The 15,883-nt window shown below is 38.9% G+C and overlaps 1 protein-coding gene across 2 annotated transcripts in view; it reads right to left on the bottom strand.

The window, feature by feature from the left end:
• The window catches only part of LOC148956485 (uncharacterized), a 40,623-nt gene that overhangs the window by 14,877 nt on the left and 9,863 nt on the right, over positions 1–15,883 (bottom strand). For both annotated transcript variants that reach the window (XM_089095567.1, XM_089095557.1), the window contains exon 2: positions 718–918. In XM_089095567.1, coding sequence (XP_088951693.1) covers positions 718–850 — 133 coding nt within the window. In that variant the 5' untranslated portion in view covers positions 851–918. The remainder of the gene's footprint in view (positions 1–717; positions 919–15,883) is intronic.

The following is a 15,883-nucleotide window of genomic DNA, read 5'->3' as shown; positions in this document are numbered from 1 at the left end:
AAATTTTTGTTTTCTTCCCATAACACTTACTGAATAATAAAGTCCATACAAGATCCAATATAAATGTTGACACTTTGAACTCAGATTCTCGCCGTTGCTTCTTTTCAAACCCAAGATTTCGTTTACGATTCAATGTGATCCTCACTATCGCTTATCTTCTGACTGCAGATTACGTTGTGTACCATTTTCATTTGTAATTTTTTGTGACACTTGTTGTTGTGTGTCTTCTAACTGCTTATATCGTTGTACTTTATTTTCGTTCATCATTACCTCAGACAATTTTTTCATGCCTTTTGCTTGGTTGTTTAAATTTATTTTATTATGTGTTATGTAAATCAGCAACAACCAGGCATGTTCTCCGGCATAAACCCTCAGAAATATATAAATTATGGATTAGCATAGCCATCGCGTTATTCTTTGGTTTTATGTCATAGGGTGGCAAATCATCATGGTTCGATATGGCAAAAGTGTAAAACTTTGTGCGTGATTTCGGAAGTTCATTATTCTGTCGCAATCAACAGAAACATTCCATCCCATTAATTACGTATGAATAGACCTAAGGATGACCTAGAGGCCAAAAGATATTTTAATTTTAACGCCCTTTGTACTTTAAGATCGGTACCTTGTCGTCCAAGAAGAAGCAGTGAAATTTTGTTATATACTATAGAAAACAGAAACAAAACTAGAAAACAGGCTGTAGTTATTGAGCTCTCTTACCTTTATAATAAGGAGTGACATTTTTTCTAGGAGACAGCTCGGTGGTAGATTCTGGTGTATAAAAAAATTCTTCTTGTGTTTCGAACTTTTTTCTTGGCTTCTTTATCAATTTGTCCATAGTTTCGGGCTCCATAACCGAAAAATAAACAGACTCAACTGCGTCCAAATCACAAACGCCGATTTTCGCCAGACAAGAAACCCCTAGAAATGACAAAGGAAATGAAAATTGCGTAGTTTTAAAAACATGTCAAAGCTGGATGCACCAAAAACTTTATATGAGGGCTCAAATTATGCTTGTTCCTCAAAGATCCCCAAATCTGCAATTAGGACACAGTGCAAAAATGTTGTAGGTGACAGGGTTAGTTCGGATTGACATTAAATGTCCAAACCAACTCCCAATTTCCACATATCATTTCCCAACCCCATCACTCCTCCTGCGACATTGAAGTGATTTGATTTTTTTCTTAATAGATGACATCCAATCGTCTAGTCTGAAACTTTTCTGTTTGAGTTACCTTTTACCTGAACAAAATCCTATTGCAAATCCAGCGATCCCTACTCTATGACTGGAGATAAAAAGAAGTATTGGGACTCCCAATCTCCTTTCCCAGCTTCAAACAAAAGTGGAGAGGGATAATATCACTCTTTGGTTGGAGGCAATCAGCCTCCCACCAAAGAGCTAATGGGCAAATTAACTTTTTCAAATCTTGATCACATTTGCCTCAGGCAAAGGTGACCAAGATTTGAAAAATATTATTTTTACGACCAAGCCCAAGTGGAGCTTTAAAACATGGACCGTATCGCTGTAATGTACCGTAGCTGTACCGGAAGCCTGTCCTATCTGCGGGTATGTTATAAAACTACGAGTTTTGTTGTACGAGTTTTTCGGATGCTCATTGCGAATTTTTCATTGCTTAAAAATTCCACATTTTTGCAGATAGGAGCTTTAAACTTCTAACGTAGGGTTCTCTGGTACGCTGAATCTGATGGTGTGATTTTCATTAAAGTTCTGTGACTTTTAGGTGATGTTTCCCCCTCTTTTCGAAAAGAATGCAAATTTTTCAGGCGCTTAACTTTTGATGGGTAAGAATAAACTTGATTATATATATATATATATATATATATATATATATATATATTATATATATATATATATATATATATATATATATATATATATATATATATATATATATATATATATATATATATATATATATATATATATATATATATATATATATATATATATATATATATTCCGTTTTTTATAGTTTTAGTTATTATTGAGCCGGGTCGCTCCTTACTTACAGTTTGTTACCAAGAAACTGTTTGATTAATATTATTATGTGTCAAATATTCAGTTTGATTTTGTTTATACTTTCCAAGACTGTTCAAGATACATATAGTTTTCAGTAAAGCGCCATGACGCAGTAGGTTTTAGACTTTTACAGTGAGAGAAGGAGCCAATACCCAAACTCTTTTTTGAAGTGATTTTTGTTTGTTTCAAGCTTTATTTGCACATTCAATTTAAGTTTCACTCATTTTAAGATTTATCTATTCATTTACATCAGTATCTCTTTGTTTGCATTGATTTTTTATGTAATTTCTGTATTTTTAAAAACTTGAAACTTTTTGCAATAAAAAACGAACAAAAATTAATTTTAAAAAAAAACTTTCCGAATTCAATTTAAGCATTACTCGCTTTAAGATCTATTTATTCAGTTATATTATCACTTGTTGTAGGTTTTTTGCTATGATTGTTTATTTAATTTCTGTTCGTTTTGGGTTTCATTTATTCTTTAATGGTAATTTCTGGTTGTTTTGAGTTTGAATTTTAACAAGCATTTGTGTCTGCTGATCTTAAGTTCAAAATAGCCTTTACTTTTTTTTGAAAAACTGCTTTTCGGTAAGTGTTTTTTAAATTAGTTTTTCTTCTTTTTTGATTACAAAAAGTTTCAACTTTTAAAAAATTGCTTATTTCAAAATCAAACTTTTTTTTCAAAATCAAATGTTCATCAAAGTATCAAAACTAGCATCAAAGTAAAAAAAAAGGGTTTTGTGTCCACCTTGGAGTTTTTATTATCTGATGTTTGAACTATTTTAAACAAAATGGCTATCTAAAAAGTTCTATCGGTTGGGCTTGGGGGAAAGGTCGTGGGGGGGGAGGCGGGGGGGGGGGGGGGTAAATGCCCTTCTATTTCTTTTGACTCTTTACAATTGAACTAGAACTTTCCATTTTCAATCAAACGAACCCTCTCTGAAGTTTTTACGAGTATCCCTTCTATAAGAACCATATATGCACCCTGGGCATAACTTACAACGCCTGTCCCCGGGCCCTGGGGGGTTGTGTCGACCCCGAAGTTTTAATATCTGATGTTGGAAACCATTTCTAACAAAATGGCCGCCTCAAAATTTTTATCGGATGGGTTTGGGGAACAAAAGGCGTGGAGGGACTAGTTGCCCTCCGATCTCTTTTGACTCTGAGAAAGTGAACTAGAACTTTTAATTTCAAATCAAATGAACCCTTTCTGAAGTTTATACAAGCATCCCTTTCATAAGAACCATGTACGGTCCTAGGACAAAACTTACAATGCCTGCCCCCTGGCCCTGGGGGGTTGTGTCGACACCGGAGTTTTTGTTATCTGAACTTTGAACAATTTAAAAAAATAGCTATCTCAAAATTTGTATCGGATGGGTTTGCGGAAAAAATGGCGTGGGGTAGGGTTAGTTTCTCTCCGATCTCTTTTGACTCTTAAAAATTGAACCAGAACTTTCAATTTCCATTCAAATGAGCCCTCTTTGAAGTTTATACGAGCATCCCTTCCATAAAAACCATATATACAATCAGGGCATAACTTGGAGTGTGGTAAAGCTTTCTAATTTAGTTAATTTGGAATTTAGTAAAAATATATTAAGACGAAAATATAAAGTTTCGAAATAACACTTTTTTATTAAGATAAAGATACAAATTGTGGAATGTATAAGCTTGGAAGGAACTCGCTCAATAGCAAATTTCCTGGCTAAATGCGTCAATGAACCGGAAGGACGTGGTTGGCTTTTCATATATATATACTCAGATTTTTGAGACTGAGATGAGACTTTTTGACTTGCAGGGCGAACCTCTGCCCGTTTATTATCTTGTTAGAAATACCTTGGAATCTTGTCGGATCATTGTAAGTGTCTAAGTATCTTATTATATATTATTGTAGTTTCTGAGACTTTTGGTCTACTTGGGACAGCCAGTCCTAGTAGAATATCTATATCTGGAATATTATGTGTTAATTGAATAAAAGTTTTGCGTAATAGCCAAGCTCTTCGCAATCTGCCTTTAGCCCCTCGAATATACCCAGTCGGTACGCCTCATTAGTTGGGTCATAGCCTAAGGTATGATACCAAAGTTTAAATACCCTGGGATTAGAGTTTATGTCCTCTGTAAAGGAAGAATAAAGGCATGTACTAAAACAACACCACCCAAATACCATAAAAATACACCTCACAACAGCAGCGCCTGCCCCTGGGGGGGGGGTGTTGACACCGGAGTTTTTGTTATCTGACCTTTGAGCTATTTTCAACAAAACAGTTAAATCAAAATTTTTATTGGATGCATTTGAGGGAAAAGAAGCATTGCGGGGATAGTGGCAATCTGATCTCTTTTGACTCTTAAAATCTGAACTAGAACTTTGAATTTCCAATCAAATGAACCCTCTCTGAAGTTTATACGAGTATTCCTTCCATAACAGTATATATACCCGCCGGGCATAACTTACTACGCCTACCCCGGACCCTGAAGGATTGTGTTGATCTGGGGTTTTCGTTATTTGATCTTTGAACCATTTTGAAAAAAACGACTCTCTCAAAGTTCTAGTTGGATGGGTTTGAGTAAAATAGGGCGTGGGGGAGATAGTTACCCTCCGATCTCTTATAACTCTTAAAAAGTAAACTAGAACTTTCAAATTCCAATAAAATGAGCCCTCTTCGAAGTTTATACAAGCACCCCTTCCATAAGAACCATATATGGCCCCAGAGCATTACTTACAACGCCTGCCCCAGGGCCCTGGGCGGTGGCATTGACACAGGAATTTTTCTTATCTGACCTTTGAGTTGTTTTTAATGAAATTGCTATCTCAACATTTTTATCGGATGGGTTTGGGGGAGAAGGGTGTGGGAGGGGCTAGTTGCCCTTGTATATCTTTTGAATCTTAAAAAGTGAACTAGAACTTTCAATTTCCAATCAAATGAGCCCTTCCTGAACTTTATACGAGCATCCCTTTTATAAGAACCATATACATCCTCAGGACAACACTTACAACGCCTACACCCCCCAGCCCTAGGGGGTTGTGTTGACACCGAATTTTTTGTTATCTAATTTTTGAACATTATGTAAAAAAAATGGCTATCTCAAAATTTGTCGTGGATGGGTTTAGGGGAAAAAGGCGTGGGGGGACGCTAGTTGTCCTTCAATCTCTTGAGTCTTAAAAAGTGAACTAAAACTTTCAATTTCCAATCAAATGAGCCCTCTATGAAGTTTATACAAACATCCCTTTCATAAGAACCATACATGCTTTCAGGCCATAGCTTGGAATGCCTTCCCCGGGCCCTGGGGGGTTGTATTGACACCTGAGTTTTTATTATCCGACTTTCGAACTATTTAAACAAAATGACTATCTCAAAATTTTCTTCCGATAGGTTATGAAAAAGAAAGTGTGGGGGGGGGGTAGTTGCCCTCGGATCTCTTTTGACTCTTAAAAATTTCCAATCAAATGAGCCCTCTCTGAAATTTATACGAGCATCCCTTTCATAAGAAACATATACTCCCCAGGGCATAACTTACAGCCCCTTCCCCCAGACCCTGGGGGGTTGTGTTGACACCTGAGTTTTTTTTTATCCGACTTTTGAATAATTTTTAACAAAATGGCTATCTCAAAATTTGTATTGGATGCATTGGGGGAAAAACGGGGGCTAGTTGCCCTCCAATCTCTTTTGACTCTCAAAAACTGAACTAGAATTTTCAATTTCCAATCAAAAGAGCACTCTCTGAAGTTTTTATGAGCATCCATAAGAACCATAAGAACCATATATTCCCGCAGGGCATAACTTACAACGCCTGCCCTCGAGCCCTGGCGGGCTCTGTCGACCCCGGAGTTTTCGTTTTATGGTCTTTGAACTGTTTAACAAAAATGGATATTTCAAAGTTCTTATTGGATGGGTTTGAGGAAAAAAGGGCGTGGATTGGGGGGGGGGGCTAGGTGCCCTCCGATCTCTTTTGACTCTTAAAAAGTGAACTAGAACTTTCAATTTCCAATCAAATGATCCCTTTTTGAAGTGTATATGAGCATCCCTTCCTTAAGAACCATATATGCCCCTAGGGCATAACTCACAATGCCTTTCCCCGGGCCCTGGGGGGTTATATCAACACTGGTGTTATTGTTATATCATCTCTGAACTATTTTAAAAAAAATAGCCATCTGAAAATATTTATTGGATGCATTTGGGGAGAAAAGGGCGTGGGGGGGGGGGCTGGTTAATCTCGGATATCTTTTGCATTGGGGGAAAAGGGGCGTGGGGGGGGTAGTTGCCCTCCAATCTCTTTGACTCTCAAAAATTGAACTAGAACTTTCAATTTCCAATCAAATGAGCCTTCTCTTAAGTTTTTACGAGCATCCCTTCCATAAGAACCATATATTACCCCAGGGCATAACTTACAACGCCTGCCCTCGAGCCCTGGGGGGCTGTGTCGACCCCGGAGTTTCGTTTTATGGTCTTTGAACTATTTAAAAAATGGCTATCTCAAAGTTCTTATCGAATGGGTTTGAGGAAAAAAGGGCGTGGATGGGGGAGGGCTAGTTGCCCTCCGATATCTTTTGACTCTTAAAAAGTGAACGAGAACTTTGAATTTCCAATCAAATGAGCTCTCTCTGAAGTTTATACGAGCATCCCATCCCATAAGAACCATATATGCCCCCAGGGCATAACTTACAATGCCTTTCCCCGGTCCCTGGGGGTTATATCGACACCGGAGTTTTTGTTTTATCATCTTTGAACTATTTAAAAAAAATACCCATCTGTAAATATTTCTCGGATGCATTTGGGGAAGAAAGGGCGTGGGGGGTGGTTAAACTCCGAAAAAGTGAACTAGGACTTTCAGTTTCCAATCAAATGAGCCCTCTCAGAAGTTTATACGAGTATTCCTTCCATAGGAACCATATTTGCCCCCAGGGCATAACTTGCAACCTCTGCCCCCGGGCCCTTGGGGATTGTGTTGACACCGGAGTTTTTGTTATGTAATCGTTGAACTATTTTGAACAAAATGGCTATCTCAAAAAGTTTATCGGATGCATTGGAAAAAAAGGGCATGGGGGGGGGGCTTTTTGCCCTCCGATCACTTTTGACTCTTAAAAAGGGCCCAAGAATTCTCGATTTCCAATCGAATAAACCCCCTTTGAAGTTTATACAACGACTCCTTCCATATGAAGTGTCTTTGGGGAAAAAAATGATAAATAAATAACAATAAAACATTAGAGCCATATAGCCTTTACTATAGGCATGCCTCTGAGAGGATATTCTACCTCAAAGCATTAAAAAAACACCTAGGAAGATAAATCAACTCCTCATGTGTGCCAACTCCTCATGTTTGCAAATATGAAGATATACAGGCAAAGGTTCAACCTTGTAATAAGAAACGTACGCAGAAATTGACTTTAGAGTGGTTTAAAAATTCAAATAGAGCACAAACTAAAAAAAAAAAAACAGACAACCAGAAGCCATAGAAAAAATTACAAAAATCTTCCGATTCTAAAAGAAGGACGGGCATTAATATGCCATGATCCCAGACTGTGAATAACTGCTTGTAACTATCAGTAGTGAAGTTTTTTTACGAAAGCAGAAACAAAACGGATTTATCATCCTTCAAAACAGCACACAAAATTACGTGTAGGTTCTTACTCATATAGGTAAATAATTAAAACTAACAATCAAACGAGCTACAAAATATGTAAGAAATGGAATATCTTAATCTCTTCTAAGCAATTTTTAAATAATAAATTGTAGAATCGTAAGTTCTATAACACCCTATAGAACAATAAAGTTTAAAATACAACTAACACACAATGGACAGTATGCAAGTCTATAAGACAGGCAAGTTAAAACAGTAACATATCTCATGTTACTGTGTTCATGCTCTCTTCCTGTGTAAAAAAGAGATTATTTTCTACACTAGAAACATCAGGGAATAAAATCATTCTGTTGAAGAGTAGGAAGGCCATTCTCGCGCAAATGAACGTTAAATTTGGATTCAGGATGTAATTCTAACTATAGAGGCAAGTTTGAACTTTAAGCCTCCCCCCCCCGCCCCCAATGTGCAAATATATACCCTGAATCGGTATATAGGGATGGGGTGAAGTGAATTTACGCTAAAAGTGATTATTATATTCGGAAAGAGCATAAGAAAAAGTCTCGAGTGGTATGTTCACTTTATTCACAGGTCAACAACAGGAACTGCTCAATATCTACCCATTTGTCATTGTCATTTTCAATACGCTCCAATATTTTTGGTCCCGGATTCATTTCTGGAAGTGTCATTCACCTGACTCAACTGCTTTCCAAAATAGTAAGAAGTGTCCAAACTGCAACTTTAGGCTACCCCATGTTTTCCTAATGCACCCTTTTATGTCATTTTGATAGTATGGGTCCCATCCAAAGCAAATTCTTGGACCTCTGGATGGTAATATAAGATTTTTGTTTCATGAAAATGGCTATCACAAGCAGAGATTGGACATTTGCGCTTTAAAATGGTGCCTAGGTCTAAAGTCTTTGCAGAATTTTTTCAGTTTGAGAATAGACTTTGAAAAGGTTTGTTTTGATTGTTGCTTTTCCATCACCGGACTGAATGTTGCATACTCACTTTTCCATTTCCAAGAAGAATGGTTGTGCCCAACAGCTTTTAACTTCATTTTATAAAATTCAATGTTGAATCTATCGTGTTTTCACCTGTTATTTACACTTTGATCTACTTCTTCGTAAATGGCTGAAAATACCAGAAAGACGCCTGGGGGATGGCCCAGGCAGAGATAATAAAGGTCATACCGGCTAGCTGTTCTATCTTTTGCACATGAATAATTTAATTTGAAGTTTTTTATTTCGCTAAAACTTTTCTATCATTATTTCATAAAAGAGTACAGAGAGCAAATGAGGGGCAAAAAGAGTGAAAATCCGGTCCGTGGAGTGAAAGAATGCAATGAAAAAAAGGAGTGCATTTCACACGAAAAATGTGCAAGATGTCAACCCTGCTATAGAGCTCTTTCTCAGTTCTCTGTAAAACTGCTGGCAAGCGTCACAAAGCGACGCAAGCATCGAATTTTTAATCTACTGTTCAGTATACAAATACCGAACTTTCGAATGAAAGTTCAGTTTGGCTAGCCTATACTTACCTCATATGTTGGTACATCTATTAACAAAAGCTTCTCCGGTTTTGCAATACAAAGACGGGGTTAAGACGCCACAAATCCTCACGAAAAACAAACGTTTTCACAGCGATCCAATTCTTCTCACATGGCCGAATCAGATCAGTTTCTGTTCTGAACTAAATCCCTTATAATTCCTTAACTCTTTATGAGCGGGGAGTAGGGAGGGACTCTATGTACCAACGTATGAAGTAAGTATCGGTTAGCCAAACTGAACTTTCCTTCGAAAGTTCGATTTTGGCGTAGCCATTACCTCATACGTTGGTACATCTATTAACAAAAGCTTGGAGTCCAACCTATTTGGTAATGGGTTCCTAATTCAACTAATATAAAATTTTATTTTCAAAGTCAAATATTCAAATGTGTAAACTATAAAACTGTCTGAACCGCAACGAAATGTAGAGCATCGGCTCGATCTTCTATTTCATGAAGGTAGTGTTGTCTGGGAGTAGACTCCGAAGACCAGCCAGCAGCCCTCATTATATCAGCGAGTGGTACCGATTTTGATAGCGCCCATGACGCCGCCATGGATCTTGTGTCGTGTGCTTTCCCTTTTCTACACTCTTCTTTTGCTGCCTCATATGCCATAGTTATGGCCTGCCTTATCCAAGAAGAAATGGTTCCAGCTGCCACCTCTCGTGGTGCTGTTTTAGAAAAAGGAATGAAGAACCCTTTTCTCCCTTTTCTGACCGCCACGCTAGCCGTTTGCTGTGCGTAGGCCCATAGTATTATCACTGGACCCAAAGCTGGATCTACATCTAGCGCGGGAAGTAGGATAAGAGAAGGTATCTCATGAGGCTTACGGTTTTGGGTCTAAACGAAGGGAGAAACCTGAGAGTTACTGAATTATCCGAAAATTGTGCTGTACTGAAGGACAAGGCATGAATTTCACTCCTTTGGCAACCAGGTGTGATGGCAGTAATGAATACCATATTAAGAGTATGATCTTTCATATCAATATTCCACAAGTCAAGAAATCGTGAAGTTCTAAAATACCTTAGAACAAGGCCAAGATCCCAGGCAGGAATATCATGTTGTGTCCGTAGTGACTCATGCCAAAAATTCTGTATCATTTTTGTCAAACAAGTATCTTTGCTGATATCTGTTCCTGTAGCTAGAGATAGCGTTCCGCATATTGCTGCTTTATAACCTCCTATCGTTGATGGTACCAGGTTTCGACCTGTCTTTAGGTATATCGTGAATTCTGCAACTGTCTGAGTACTAGCTTCGAGAGAATTAATCTTCCTTTCACTACACCAACCCACGAACACTTGCCATTTTCCATTGTACAATTCAATGGCGGATCGTCGCTGGGGCCGGGCAATTGCACGGGCTGATTTCTTAGAAAAACCTCTCTTTTTGAGTCCACGCTCGATATCTTCCAGCCATGTAAATTTAGATTCCTTAGTGCTGGGTGACGAAGTCGACCCTGCTGGAGGAGATCTGACTGATCTCCGAGGGGTATAGGCAAGTCTACTGGCAGTTTGAGAAGATTCGTGTACCAAGCTTGGCGAGGCCATCGCGGAGCAATTAGCGTTATTCGGCAGTTCACAGACTTTCGAACCTGCTCCAGAACCTTTGAGATCAGGGCAAACGGAGGGAAGGCATAGCTGTGTTGGTTCGACCAATCGTGGACAAGGGCATTTGTGCCGATCGCAAGAGAATCTGGAACTGGTGAGAAATATACGTCGATATTCCGGTTCAATCGAGTCGCAAATAGATCGACTTCTGGCAATCCGTACTCTTTTGACAGGACTCTGAAGACACTTTCGTTGAGACCCCATTCCGTGGGCAGACCTTTTCCTTCTCGTGATAGTGTGTCGGCTACTAGATTGAGTTACCCAGCGAGGTTTCTTGCCCTCAAGTGAACGTTCAGGGCCATCGTAATCTCGAAGAGCTTTATGGATTCCTCCTCTAGGGAGAAAGAACGGGTTCCGCCCTCATTGTTTATGTAATTGACTACCGTCGAGTTGTCCGTTGCTACCATGACTACCTCGTTTCTTAGCTCCTTCGCAAAGGGTTTGATTGTGTTGCCCACAGCTCTTACCTCGAGGCAATTTATATGAAAAGATTTCTCTTCTGGAGACCAAACCCCCAAAATGGGTCTTGATGTGGCCCCTCTAGATAGCCATCCCGCCCGTAGGTTCATCTATCAGTGAATACCGATTTGGAAACAATAGGGGACTTGAGAGGAAGGTGTAGACTCAGCCAATCTTTGTTCTGCCATAGTGAAAATGCCTCTTTTAACTCTGTTATAATCAGGATCTTTAAATCTCTGATGACCTAAGATCTGTTCTATAATCTGAGTATTAGTAATTCATATTTCCTGAGATGTATCCTGTTGGAAGGAATTGCTCTTGAGCCCGCGTTGATGAGTCCAATCAGCTTCATCAGTTGCCTTATTGAGGTATGCGATTTTTCCAGAGCTGCCTTGATTGCATGTATCAAGTTCTGAATCTTTTCCCGGGTTAGATACACCCTCTTTACCTCCAGGTCTACCAGAAACCCGAGAAATATGGTCCGTCGCATAGGTTGCAATTCTGATTTCTTCCTCAGCATGGACCCAAGTCTGTGCAGGAGAATCATCATGGTCCTTACATTGCTCTGTACTACCAAATTTTGGTATTCGTGCAGAAGCCAGTCGTCCATTTAAGCATGCAGTTGGATGGCTTGAAGGTGGCAATAGCTCACGATGACACCAATCATGCGGCAGAAAACAGCTGGGCTTGATGCTTGTCCGAAAGGGAGCACCTTGAACTGATAGATCTGGTTTCTGAAGGTGAACCTTAGATATTTTCAATGGCTCTTGTGAATGCCGATATGCCAGTAGGCGTCTTTCAGATCTATTGACGCTGCCCAATTTGATTCCTGCATCGCAGTTAGTATTGTGGCCTGGTTCTTCATTTTGAAAGTTGTCAAGTCCAAGAATTTGTTTAGGCAAGATAAGTCTATTACTGGGCGCCAACCCTTGTTTTCCTTTTTCGGAACCAGAAAACTCCAACTGCAAAGACCTGGAGACGACTGAGTTTAAACTCCCTCTATTAGACCTTTCTCGAACATTACAGCAATCTCTGATTCCAAAATTAGCAACTTACTGCTTGACATATTCGATTCGTTGATTGAGTTGCGTACTAGAGGAGGGTATTTTTTGAAGTTCAGATAATAGGCTTCTTTAATGACGTTTAGGACAAACTTTTCATCTGTTATGGTTTCCCAGTTCTCTACAAAGTGAGACAACAATTTCCTACGGGAAGAGGATCTTGAGTTGGCGCCAGGATCAAGTCATTGAGTATTTACCTCTTTTCTTTCTCCCGGTTTTGGGGCTGAATTGAAGGTATGACCTTTTTTGTTGGTAAAGCCTTCCCTTCCTTGCTGGGAATGAAATGGCTGTTTTTCTTCATATCTTGGCTTCTTTTGGATTGGGCCACGAAAGTTTCATCGGTCCCGTTGCAGTTCATATTCTCTCTTTACTAGCCACTTAGACTGAGCTGTTGAAGGAGGGTTGGAAAACTGCCTACTTTCAACCCTGTATCGCTTCATTCTATGAGCCAGGTCCTTAAAGTCGGCAGAAAAAAGGAACTCACTTTCCAGAGATGATGACCTCAATTCATTCCTAATCTCTTGAGCCAAGTTAGGGATTGATTTCAAGATGTTATCCCCTCTCGTGAGAATCAAATTTGAGCATATTCTAGAAAGAATATTTGAAAGGTATTGCTGACATCTATTGATAGATTCCAAGAGCTTCATCAGTTTTGGAATAGTGTTTTATATGCCCCCAGGGCACAACTTACAGCCTTTGCCTCGGGGGCTGTGGGGGGTATGTTATCCTCAGACAAAATTTCCGGACCTTTCAACTACGTTGAACAAAAAGGCTATGTCAAAATTTTGATTGGATGTGTTTGGGAAAATGGTGGGCATGGAGGGGGGTTAGTTTCCTTTGAATCACTTTCGACTATTAAAAATAGCACTAGCCCTTTCAATTTCCAGTCGAATGAGCCCTTTTGAAGTTTTTACAACAACGCTTTCTGTAAAAAAAAAAAACTTATATGCCCCCAGGAATGACCTAATTTCCATAACTTTCAACTGCATTGAACAGAATGGCCATCTAAAATTTTTATTGGATGTGTTTGGGGAAATGGTGGGCGTGGGAGGGGGGTTAGTTGCCTTCGATTCGCTTTCGACTATTAAAAAGGGCACTAGCCCTTTTAATTTCCAATCGAATGAGTCCTTTTTGAAGTTTCTACGACAACACTTTCTACAAAAAAAACCTTATATGCCCCCGGGGTATAATTTACAAACCTTGTCCAGAGGACTGTGGGGGGAGTGTCATCCTCAAAGACATACTTTCCGGATCTTTCAACTATGTTGAACAAAATTGCTATCTCAAAATTTTGATTAAATGTGTTTGGGGAAATGGTGGCCGTGGAAGGGGTGTTAGTTGCCCTCCAATCACTTTCGACTACTGGATTTTCTCCTTCTTTCCTTTTCTTGTAACTCTATGTCCTATTTTTATATGAAAGGAGTAGTTTTCTGGGACATTCCCAGAAAGTGGATAGCTGCTTGTTTGGCGAATGTATTGGTTTGCTTTGAGTACATTAAATTTGAGCACATTAATTAATATGAATAAATGCCAATTAGACAAGATTTCTGCGAAAGGGGTAATTTAGATGTGAATCAGAGAAAAACTTCTTTCTGGGTTGTTTATCCCAACAACACGGAAGTGCAAATTAACTATAGAAAATTTTCTACTATAGAAAAATCACACTAATAGCTTGCAAAATTCTCCGATAATACAAGTGACATAACACTTAATTTTAATACATTTGCAGTGTCGATCGAGGAGAAGTCAGAGTGCCTCAATAACTACAGAATTTCATAAAGAATAATAAATTTAATAAACCAATTTGTTTATTATGTCTTCAAAGAATAGTTCCCAGCGCATAAACAACAATAAATCGCAATCTCTTTTTACAGCTACAATGATAGTAGTTGTGAACAACAACACTTTTAACAACTACAAGCATGTGCTACCTCAAAGGATTAAAAAAAAAACAAGGAGAATACGACAGTCTAAGGAAGACAACTCCTCGTGTGTGCAAATATGAGGATATACAGGAAGAAGTTCAACCTTGTAATAAGAACCGTACGCAGAAATTGACTTTGGAGCGGTCCAAAATTTCAAATGGAGCACAAATTGAAAAACAAAAGAACACAGACAACGAGAAACCATAGGAAAAATCACGAAAATCTTGCGATTTTAAAACGAGGACGAGCATTAATATAGCATGCTCCCACACTCTGTGCATGATTGCTTATAACTATTAGTAGTGAAGTTTCTTTAAGGAAGCGGAAGCAAAACGGATTTATCATCCTTCAAAACAGCACACAAAATTCCATGTAGGTTCAAGTGCATACAAATAAATTAATTATTAAAACTAGCAATCAAATGAGTTACAAAATATATAAGAAAAAAAAACACGTTTTTTTAACTGAAAGTAAGGAACGACATTAAAACATAATTCGTAAGGAACGATTTTTTTATTTTTTTGCCAGATTAGTTGGACAGCTTCACTTACCTTGGTAGTATTATTATTAAAGATGGTGGGAGCAGTGAAGATGTCAAAAGTAGAATAGCCAAGGCTCAGGGTGTTTTTACACAGTTAAAAAAAGTTTGGAAGAATAGGAAGATAAGTCTGCAAACCAAGATTATATTAGAAGCTACAGTGATGACAGCGGTCAAATATGGCTCTGAAGCATGGGCGCTCCGAAAAGCGGATGAAGATTTGCTAGATGTTTTCTAGAAAATATGCTTACGGATTGTTCGGAGTATCTGGCTGAATAACGGTATGTCGAGCAGTTAACTGTACGGACACTGTTGTTAACACCACTTTCTAAGGTGGAATGAAAGAATGATTGGGGTGGCTACAGCACAGTATGTGAATAGAGGGTGAAAGATGGTCGAAGATTTCCTTTTCAAGCATCCGCATAGGACTGTAGGAAAAGCAGGTAGCGCTCATTTAGGGTAGAAGGACGCCATGAAGAAGGATTTAAAAGAAATGTGAACTTCATGGGCGAGTGTAAAAAGGGAGGCTTTGAATAGATTGAGATGGAGGAGGAGCGTGCGTAGCTGTGTTGGCCTCAGGGGGCTTGGTGCTGCGGTGAGCTGTTAGTAGTAGCAGTAGTAGTAGAAGAAGAAGAAAAATCCCGGATGCGTGTTTATTTGTTTGTTTTTTTCCCAGGGGTGATCGTATCGATCCAGAGGTCCTAGAACATCGTGGGAGGGCTCATTCAAACGGAAATTAAAAGTTCTAGTGCCCTTTCTAAGTGACCAAAAATGGAGGGCAACTAGAACCCCTCCCATGCTCATTTTTTTCCCAAAGTCAGCCTATCAAAATTTTGTGATAGCCATTTTGTTCAGCATGGTCGAAAATATAATAACTATGTCTTTTTGGATGACTTAATCCCCCAAAGTCCCCGGGGGGAGGCCTGAAAGTTATGAACTTTACCCAATGTTTACATATAGTATTGGTTATTGGGAAGTATACAGACGTTTTCAAGGGGAATTTTGTCTGGTAGTGGGGGGTGGGTGGTTATGTGGGAGGATCTTTCCATGGAGGAAGTTTTCATGGGGGAAGGACATTTCTATGAAGGGACATTGCACGGGATTTCCCAGCATTATTTTAAAAAGCGATCAGAAATTAAAT

Source organism: Artemia sp. Qi Xiang Cuo, chromosome 1, assembly GCF_049724085.1.
Source record: "Artemia sp. Qi Xiang Cuo chromosome 1, ASM4972408v1, whole genome shotgun sequence".
Taxonomy (NCBI): Eukaryota; Metazoa; Arthropoda; class Branchiopoda; order Anostraca; family Artemiidae; genus Artemia; species Artemia sp. Qi Xiang Cuo.
This window is presented reverse-complemented; position numbering and strand designations above follow the sequence as displayed.